This window comes from Pezoporus occidentalis, unplaced genomic scaffold (assembly GCF_034315485.1).
Source record: "Pezoporus occidentalis ecotype Australia unplaced genomic scaffold, CSIRO_AGI_Poc_V1 ctg59, whole genome shotgun sequence".
Taxonomy (NCBI): Eukaryota; Metazoa; Chordata; class Aves; order Psittaciformes; family Psittacidae; genus Pezoporus; species Pezoporus occidentalis.
The window spans coordinates 4,172,772-4,183,223 of NW_026915932.1; the positions used below are offsets into that span (position 1 = coordinate 4,172,772).

General features: G+C 36.2%; 1 protein-coding gene across 9 annotated transcripts in view; it reads left to right on the forward strand.

Annotated features, from left to right (window-relative positions):
• AGFG1 (ArfGAP with FG repeats 1) overlaps positions 1-7,978 on the forward strand; it is a 36,532-nt gene extending 28,554 nt beyond the window's left edge. For 3 of the 9 annotated variants that reach the window (XM_062638923.1, XM_062638931.1, XM_062638927.1), the window contains 8 exons: positions 127-336; positions 1,167-1,350; positions 2,060-2,139; positions 2,430-2,522; positions 3,987-4,034; positions 5,467-5,628; positions 6,228-6,319; positions 6,759-7,978. In XM_062638923.1, the coding sequence (XP_062494907.1) occupies positions 127-336; positions 1,167-1,350; positions 2,060-2,139; positions 2,430-2,522; positions 3,987-4,034; positions 5,467-5,628; positions 6,228-6,319; positions 6,759-6,818 (929 nt within the window). In that variant the 3' untranslated portion in view covers positions 6,819-7,978. The remainder of the gene's footprint in view (positions 1-126; positions 337-1,166; positions 1,351-2,059; positions 2,140-2,429; positions 2,523-3,986; positions 4,035-5,466; positions 5,629-6,227; positions 6,320-6,758) is intronic. The other 6 variants (XM_062638925.1, XM_062638930.1, XM_062638932.1 and 3 more) reach the window with 4 other exon arrangements.
• Positions 7,979-10,452: the final 2,474 nt, after the last annotated feature.

Sequence of the window (10,452 nt, forward strand, 5' to 3'; positions counted from 1 at the left end):
GGGTGGGGTGAGGAAATGCTGCCTCATGCAACCAGAAAGAGGTGGGATTATTGTGCCTTCAGTTACAGTTAGAAAAACTTTCTCTAGCTTTGGAGTGTTGATCATGTTTAATTTCATTTGTTGCAGGTGGAAGTGCTGGATCAGTGAATGCTAACTTTGCTCACTTTGATAACTTCCCCAAATCCCCCAGTGCTGATTTTGGAGCCTTCAATGATTCTCAGAGCAACACAACAGCAACTGCAGCCAGTAAAGCTGCAGTGAATAAACTCAGTCTACAGTCAGCTGACAAATATGCAGCTCTTGCTAATTTAGATAATATCTTCAGCGCAGGGCAAGGTATTGAATTCTGTTATTTGATGTGCTTATTCTACATCTGTATGTGTACCACAGGGACGGCTGTGTTTGTTAAAGTAGTAACTGTATTTCAAAATGTCTTATCTTTAAATTATCGGTAGAATTTCATATCAGTGAACCCTTTATGCATAAGATGGAAGTTTTAAGACTAAAGTTTCCTTCAAAAGTCTGCATCAGAAGTCTGCTCTTTGGGAACCCAAGTGGAAATATCTAAATAATTATTACCGCAATGATGAAAATATATAAATGTATAAATATATTTTTTATATTCGTGCTATATTTCATATAGCAAAGGCTCTTGAATGGAGAGCTACAGTTGTAGAGAACTGCCCAAGTAGCTTTCTTACCTCTCTGCCTTAAAGACTTTGCTTAAAGTTTTTTATCAAATAGCAGTGATACTTGGATTTAGTTGATTTTAAGGAGGAAAAAAATCCTAGTTATTCTGTAACCTTTTTCTTCTCAAATGGTGTGTAAACAAATGTGTTGGTTTGCAGTGTAGAGCTTTTTTCTGAAATGGATTATTTGAGGGTATGTCTTTTATGAAATTTTCCTGTTGAAGATGATGGTAGCATTGAGTTAATATTTTTCAGGGAAACCAAAAGCTCTTTGAAGCTACAGAATATCTATAAAAGCATGACACTTTGCAAATAGCTAATGGCTGGTTATATACAGTTTTTTCTCCTGTATGGAGCATATTTCATTTTTGAGTCTGAAACGTAAACTCTCCATAAACTTTCATTCTGTTCTCAACATTGGGAGCACAAAATATGAAACTTTCTTCATTACTTCTAATCCGGTTTCTTTCTTTCTAGGTGGTAGTGAGCAAGGAAGTGGCTTCAGTACAGTAGTGTCAGCATCAGCAGGTCCTGCGTTGTCAGCCCCAAATCAGTCAAGTGCATCTTCAGACAAGTATGCTGCTTTAGCAGAATTAGACAGCGTGTTCAGCTCTACAGCAACCTCTAGTAACGCATATACTTCCACCAGTAAAGTTAGCAGGTACTTTGTTAGAAGTAGCTGACTTTCTTTGTGGATTCCAGCAGTATGCACAAAAATAACTCAAAGTTGTCTCTTGAATCTATTATTTCTTACCTAAATAGGGAAATACTGAATGAGTTTAGAGGTACTTCTGAAACTGTCCTGTGTTTTAAATAGCAGCAGTACTGTTTGATGAGATATTATAAAAATAAGAATACTTTCTGTCAGCTTAATGTTCTCTGCGCTTTTCTAGTCATTGCATGGTAAACCTGTTGGATGGTAACGCTTTCCTGTACAGATTGCATGCAGAGTGAAAATCATAGCATCATCCCTGGCAAAAGAATTATTCAGCTATTTATAATGTAAATGGTGCCACCACTTTTTTTTATATCATAAAAGTAATAAATACCAAGTGCCTGTTAAAGCTCCATTTGGTATTGCAGGTGCCCCATAGCCTCTGCTTTGCAACTTTTCTGTTACTGGCCTCTGTTTAATACTTTGTCCTGCTGTTGGTGAAGATGACTTTTCATTGCTTAGCAGTAGTTACAATCTTTGACCCTGGCAGCAGGGGCTCAGTTCTGTGCATCAGTGAATTGTGTAGCAGTTTGCAAACTGCACTTAAGCATTTCTTTTTTTTTTTTTTTTTTTTAATATGCCAGCAGTAATTGTAAATAGTATTTAAGTGTTAAACAAGCAATTCTGACATCAGTGACGTATGAATTATTTTCAGCAATGCTTTTGGAACAGTACCCGTGGCTGCTACTGCGCAGACACAGCCTGCATCTTCGAGTGTGCCTGCTCCATTTGGAGGTATAGAAGTGTTACTAAAATCTTCTATGGACTGTTAGCAAACAAAGCATCTTATTAATTTTTTTGTTGATAGTGTTATACTTCGACACAAGTGATGTTGCAGTTACTAAAAGATGCAAAAAAAGTACAGTTGTTATGATGCTTTTTATATTAAGCATTTTATTATCATTTCCTATTTTTCATATAATTTTAGATATGTATCTTTATAAAAGCTGTATAAACTTAATATATTGAGTCAGATTGGCTATTTTTAAAAGATGTTATTAAATAAGTTGTCTTTAATCTTTCAGCAACACCTTCCACAAATCCATTTGTAGCTGCCCCTGTTGCCCCAGTGGTACCTTCAACAAATCCATTCCAGACCAATAGCCGAGGAGCAACAGGTTAGGAAAAAAGACACTTAACTGTTTGAGAAACTTTCTTTCAAGACTTGCATTGATTCTTTTTTTTTTCTCTTTTTTTCATAGCTGGGTAACTTGTTTCTGAACGTTTTTCTGTATTATCTATCTCTAGTCTATTTGCTGTGGTGTGTGTGTGTGTGTTCAATGTAGAGTACAATATTTATGAACAGGCTGCAGAAATCAACTTTTTCTTGATAAAAAAAAATTTTTTTAATTGAGCAGAGGATGTTATTTTTCTGTTTCAAAAGGTGGCCATGTTTTTTAAGATCTACCTAGCCTGTTTGCATCTGTGTATTACTACTTGGGTGCCTTCTTAGACTATAACCTTGGTTTTGAGGCATGCTTCATAGCAGGTTGCCCTTACATCGTGAATCTTGAAAGCCTTGCTGCTAAGCTGTACACTTGCGTTTTTTCTTTAGTTCAAAGTCCTTAAAGCTCTCAAAATCAGAGAGCTTGAGCTAAAACCAGGAGAATCATGACTTTTGGGGTGTTAGCTCTTCACCAGTCTGCTTATTCAGTACATTAGTATCCTTTGTTTTTCTGTCTTGTAACAGTAAAACATATGTTTAAATATAATCTTTACACTCATGAATTACATTAATTTTCTGGGGAGGATTCTGTAGAATCATAATTTCATAAACAAAACCTGAAATGCTTTATAAAAAAAAAAACAAACTTGTGCTTTTCTTTAAAAAGCTGAACTTGGATTTAGATGACTGCTAGGTTATCCTAATTTTCCTTTTCAAAGGCACTGCTAAGTTTTGGCACTTTTATCTATTAACTGGACTTTCACAGTTTTAAATCTGCTGATGTATGAGTTTTAACACTGAGTTAGGCTTTGCTCAGAGCTTTACACAGGTTGAACTAAACTGATCAGGCTGAGTTAAAACTGAATTGCTCAAATTCCTGTTCTCTGCTGAAATAGAATTCTGTTTCAGTGCCTTTTGCGTTATTATGCAGTTAAACTTGTTGAGCTGTTTAATGTCCAGAATGTCTTTCTGATTTGGATCATGGTTAAGAACTTGTAGCCTCTTTAGATGAATTTGTTTGAATATGGTAACTCTGACCTTCCACCTTCTAAACTGCTATCCCTGGCTTGCAGAGGTTCTAACCCTGTGGCAGCTATACCAATGTTAGGTACTGGGTGACAGAGATAGTGGCTGTATGTAAAGATAATTTTCTATCCTTTCAGTGTTAGGTGTAAACTTGTAGCTTGTATTTTTATGCTAAGCTTTCTTTCTGCATGAACTTTGCTATTTATTACATGGGAGATCTGCTTTGTAGCATTTGTTTCTAATGGTTTTCCAGATTAATCTATTGCTAGTCGTGCTATAGATGAATTTTTTGGTACATATATGTGTATATTTCTATATATAACTAAGAAATGACTGTTCAAGAGTGTGTAAATGATTTGACATTGTCTGGTCTCTTTGTGGCTTCCATAAGGCCTCTCGGGAGCAATGCACTCTCACATATTTCCTCAGGCTCATTTTGGTAGGTGGCCACATTTGGTATTGAGTTTCTTGTGGCTAATTGTTCTTGCTTGTAAAAGCTTATTGGTAGCTATCTGGTTCTCTGCACGTGGAATTTTGGAAGACCTTCCGTTTTGTTAAAAATGGAATGGGTGTGATCATTTGGCAACTGGGTAAGGGGAGAGAAGAGCATACCTGAACATCCTATTAAGCAACTAAAACAAAACCATTATTGATATCCTCCATGGTCACAATATAATGCTAACAAGTTGAGTGATTCAGGTTTCTACCAACAGCAGCTTGATGCCTTTTGGGATATCCCAAGTCACTGCTCATTTTGTTGTGCTTTCATTTGCCTTTTTTAGCAAGTTTTCCTGCTGAATAGCTTCTCTGCTGACTGTAACTTGAACAATGTTAGTACATTAGTTTTGCATGTACTTTGTCAACAGCTTATGTATAATGTCTTGACCTTGAATACTGTTAGGGTAAATTTTTCAACAGATAGTTAAACTGTATTAGTTTAATACATGTTTGGGTTTTTTTGGTTGTCTTTTTTTTTTATTAAACAGTTGAGCTTGCATAAAATCTAACTTGCACCATCAAAAAAAACCAAGTCCTATCCAGTGTTTAACTAGAATAAAATGCTTGATGTCTGTATTTGCACCAAAAAAAACTCCCGTCTTTACACTTCTCCTTTCAAGAATAACTCCCAAAAGAGTGAATAATGGTTTTGTTACTACATTTTCGCACTTGATGTACTCCTCTTTATTTGCTGAAGGCATGTGCAATTGCATATGAGCTGAATGTTCTTTACTTGAAATGTTTAGCAGAGAATCAGATGAGAAGTTTGGGGTGGTGGTTTTTTTTTTTTTGTTTGAAGTCTTACCTCCACAGTAAGAGCATTTGCACATGGAACTTTGTGTTCAAATAATCTGCATGGTGAGAATTTCCTATGAAATGAGGATGGGATGAAGAGAGAGGGGATGCATGTATCCCTTAGTACTTTTTTGTTATTCTTCATTTGTAACTTCCTGTAATGCAGCTTGAGTAGGAAGATCCTTTCATGCTTTTCTCAGATGCAGAAAACCAGAGAGGCTTATGCTGCCTGAAAGTGCTTGCTTCTGATACATGCATTTACCAGAAAAGCTGTGGGGGAAGTGTATGATAATGCAGACAGCATCAAAAGTAATTCCTTGTCAGAAGGTATATCTGGGTGTGCTGAATCTAGCAAATCTTAAATGATTCCATTTTTAAAGTGCAGGAGTAAATTATGCACTTAGTTGGTGATGATCCAAGCTAACAAATCAGTTCAGTGGCTGTAGAAGTTGAACCTAACTTACTGTATGGTCACTGAGGCATTAGGAAGCTTTTCCTAACATGACGTTATAGTAATTTGTCTCATGGAAAAAAAGTGATTTCTTACAAATAATTGACTGTTATTTTTTGCCTACCAGCAGCAACATTTGGTACTGCATCCGTGAGCATGCCTGCAGGATTTGGAACTCCTGCCTCCTACAGTCTTCTTCCTACTAGTCTTAGTGGCAACTTCCAGCAGCCCACGTTCCCAACCCAGGCAGCTTTCTCTCAACAGACTGCTTTTGCTCAGCAGCCAAATGGTAGGTCGATACATTTTAGATAATGTTGTTTAAATTGGAAGCACAGAGAAAATTATTTTTCTGTAAGTTAGCAAAAATGGCTGCATATTTATTTCTTTGTGAACTTGATAACTTTGAGGTGTTCCCACACTGTGTTTTGGCTCCATGTTGTGCTTTCTGACTTGTCTGTGTGCAATGACGTAACTGAAATTTTACCCTAATCTGATACTAAAATTAAAAGTATTCCTTGGCTTAGAAGGGATTTTAAGCAGGCTGGATTGGATTGCTTTGCCTTCATTTTTGGAGTTTCTGCAACTGATTGTAACATTTTCTCTAACTTCACGGAACACAGGCAAGAGAAGATTAGGAAGTACTTGTTTATTTAAATGATAAAATTACATTGAAAAAAGTGCATGTGTAGAAATCGAAATTGATTAGTTCCAAACAAACAAAAAGTTTGAAAACAAACAAAGCCCAGCTATATTTTTTACACTTCAGATTCCTGATAGTGTTTCAGTAGGATCAGTCGTGCCAAGCTTCCACTTATTTTTGTGTAGGAGCTGCCTCAAAGAACTCTTTGTACTCTACTAGTATTAATATTTTTCATTTGTCTTTCCAAGGAGCAAGTTTTGCTGCATTTGGACAGGCAAAGCCTCTAGTAACTTCTTTTGGACAAGTTGCAGCTGTTGGAGTACCTAGTAACCCTTTTATGGTGAGTTGTTGCATGATATTAAGTTCTGTCTGAAGAGACATAATGTGTAACAGTTCAATTAGAGACACACAAAGATTTTGGGTTTGTGGCTTGGTTTTTTTCTGGGTTTTGTTTGTTTGGTTTTGGATTATTTTTTTCTTTTGTTTGTTTTTGTTTTTCTTCAAGTAAGGGAAGGTAGCACATGAATCTCCTACATGCAATTCAGTATGACAATGACATGGCATTTGTAAGGCTAGTCAGATCAAAACAGAGGTACTTGTATACCTTCCTCTTATAGGAGTATAATTTGAGAAGTACCGGGGGAAAAAGACTGCAACATAAGAAAAATTTATCCTAATAGGGTGTGGTTTTTTTTAATGTATCTTGCATTAATGGTTTACAATCCAAAACCAAAAAACTTAAATATTCATCTTAATTTTCTTCTTTTATTCCCCCCTAGGCTGGTGCACCAACAGGACAATTCCCAACAGGAAGCCCATCAACCAATCCTTTCTTATAGCCTTATAGACACTTTACCCAAAAGAACTCTTACATGGTCACATAACATCTCTGCGCCTCTTGCACTGTTGTCTTGTTTCACTGATATTAGCTTTAAACACAAAAGAAGTCTTTAAGAAGTAAAAATAAAAGCCTGCATTGTGTACCTTTAAGAAAATGAAAAATATTAATAAAAAATCCCAAAACAAACACCACCACAAAAGCCACAAAAACCCCCAAGAAAATCAACCCCCCCCCCCCCAGGTAATAATGTGCAAAATGGAGGGCTATGGTAACATCCTTGATCCTATGAGCTGGCAGGTAAAAAGTAGCGGTATCATGTATATTAAAATTGGCTAATAAGTTATTGCAGATACCACATTCATTATGCTGCAGTACTGTACATATTTTTCTTAGAAAATAGCTATTTGTGCATATCAGTATTTGTAACTTTAACACATTGTTATGTGAAAAATGTTACTGGGGAATAGATCAGCCACTTAAGGTGCTGTTGTATCTCTTGGAATGAATGAGCTACATCATTTTAACCATTGGTATTGGAAGTCATGAAGTTAAATTGAAGGTTTGTTCATTTCTCAATGTTTTCCTTTCCTAAGAGCTCTTCTATTTATACATGCCTAAATCTCTAATGTTAGAGGGATACCTGTCTGCATAATAAAGCTGATCATGTTTTGCTACAGTTTGCAGGTGAAAAAAATAAATATTAGAAAAAAAAAACCCATGTAGCATTATTTCTGTGCAGTAACATTTTATTGGGTTAAAATGTATTTACTGTGAGACTTTTACACAGAGGAATTATCAAAAGCAAAATGCTTAAAGGTTGAGTTAAGCTTAAAATTTTCACATGCCTCACTCTGGATATGTTTCTTTGTGTCCTTGTGATTAAGCTTGCTGTTCTAGCCCAAGTAAAGTGACATATCAAACAGGAAACTCTTAAGTGAACTTGGATTATTTTGACAGAGTAGCTCTGTAATGAAGGACACTGAAAGCAGTAAGGAGGGTAGTTACTGGGGAAGTGGTTAGCTGGAAAAGGCACATACTTACATGTAGCTAATGATAGTCTTTGAACAAGACGTAGTTGTGATCACAACAGTGTGTATTTGCAGGCCAAGGTACCACAGCTGTAATAGCACTCTTTTGATTAAAAATTGATATAAGTAATGCCTCCTGTGTAATATTAATTGATTATTTTTTTTATTTACTGGAATATTTCCTGCCTTACTAGCATGGAATTTGTAGACAAGGAAGAAATGTCTGGCTTGTTTATTCTGTAACACTAATAAGGTTCAAGAAAAATATAACTCTGCATCAGATTAGTTGGTGATGGTGTGTTAAACTAAGGGAGAACTTGGCTTAAAGTCAAGTGTAATACTGGAACTAAACAAATAATGTAAATATACGATGAATACATCGACTGCAAGCTTAAAGGTTTCAGACTACTGGGGAATAAAATCATAATACCCTTCAAGATAACAGGAATAAATAAGATCAGATATAGTTTTGAGGAAAGGATGTGTAAGTCCATGTGAGGTAAACTCTCAAAGGTAAGACATTTTCACTTGTCATTTTCTGGCTGATTGGTAGGTCTGCTTATTTGTAGGGGAGCTGAAAGACTTGACTGCTGCTTGTAAAAACCCTTCTTATGCCAGTGCTTTTGATTTCTGTTGCCTGTCTGTGGGGAGGTAGTAGTTTCTCTGTGTGTGTGTGTATTTTTATTTTTTATTTTTCTTTTTATTTAAGCTTTGGAGATCCCAAAGGGGACAGGCAGCTTGTGCAATAATCTGCTTAAAGCAGCATTTGTTATTGAAGTGTATGGGTTTGCTCTGTTGGCGTATTTAGAGTTAAAACAGACTTGATGTATGTCTTTTCCTTCTGATGTGGAGTGCTGTATGTATATATGATAGTATATGAGAGTATATGAGATATATATGAGAGTATGATGTATAGCTTAATTCCCAAGGTTCTCTGTGAAATTCACTAAATAAATCCTCAGCAATTGAGGGTTTCCGGGATGCTAGTGATGCCCTTGCTCTCGCCACTGTTTTTTAGCAAAGTATAAGTAGCTTGTAGTGCTTCCCTGTTGTTTATCTTCCTTGTTTTGGAATACTAATGCGTAAATTCAGTAGAGAACTGAATTATGAAATACAGGGGAACTGCAAGGATTCAGAAGGATGTGTTAAACACTTAACTATGCTTATTGCAGGGAACTGGATAAAATCTACCAAATGTCTCATCAAGATGAACAGACTTATGGAAGGGAAACAATCCTGTGATCTGCACTTTAATATAAATGAAGCTTTGGGTAAGGCTTCATTCATCAGCATCTATTGAAATTACTGCTGAGGAATGAAGATGATTACTGCTAAGAGATACTGAAATGCATTTAAGCATGCAAGTCATGTAGTTTTAGATTATGCTGCAGAAATAGTAGAATACCTTATTTTTCGTAAGTAGCTTGAATACAGGTAAAAGGTTGGCAACTTTCATTATACACAACCATGTCTGTTTAATGTTTGTTCGCTAAGTTTTCCAAGCTCCAGATAAGTAGCTGAAGATCTTGAATTGTTTTGAGTCTCCTTTATGTTGAGCAGAAACTGACACCATAGCTGTTTTGTTGATTACATTTTGAAAATAGCTATATTTACAAAATTAATTCTTTTCCTGTGATTGTGTTTTGTCTTTGAAACCTCTGCAGTTGGTCTCACAATTGCTCATGCAACTAGCATGGTTGCTAAAAAGCTATACTTTCACTAGCTTTTCAGTATCCTCTGTTTTAGAATCAAAGCATTTAACTTTAGCCCTTCTACAGAAATTCATTTGTAGACCACCTAGATTAATACTTTCAATCCTATTATGTCAGCTCTTATGTGTATAAGACAATGCTGTAAGAGGTGCATCCTGAGTTCTACAAGGCAGATGTGATGCTCAGGTGCTGCAGGTTGGACTTATTTAATGGCTGCAGACCCCCAAGCACCATGTTGAAACAAATGCTAAGGCAAGAGATAAATTTGCAAAGGACCAAATTTAGTCAGAATTCCTGAAAAAGAATTGTGAATAAGATGCAAGTATTTTGCTCTTTTGAAGGAAAAACTTACTGGGGCATAAAGGCAAGCTCAAGCAGCTTTTAAAATTATGTTTTTACAGGAATTAATGACTTTGGGGAAACATTGGTTTACTTCTGACTCTTGGCAAATCTGTAAGTTGTGGTAAAGACAATGTAATTTGCTGCTGTCTGATACAGTTGACTCCAAAGTGGGCATTATTGAATCAGTAGGAAAAATAGTACCTAACTAGCTTTAGTTAAATAACACAACTAGAAGTTTAGATATAAGACTGCCTTGGAAAGAAATTGAAATGTCTCTCCATGGTATAAAATAATAAGCTAGTTTGGGAGGGGTTTTGTTTCTGAAGGTAAGTGTGGGTTGGTCATGGCATTTATCAGACCTAATTAACACATAGGCCTATCAGGACAGACACTAAAAAGGAAGGTTAGTGTTTTGTATTTGTGCATCCCCAACAAAGTTATAGTACAGCTGTTACTGCATCAGTAGCAGTATATCTGTATGTAGTGGCATGTTTGACGAGGCCTTGGGTGATATGATATAGTGTGAGGTGTCCCTGCCCATGGCAGGGGG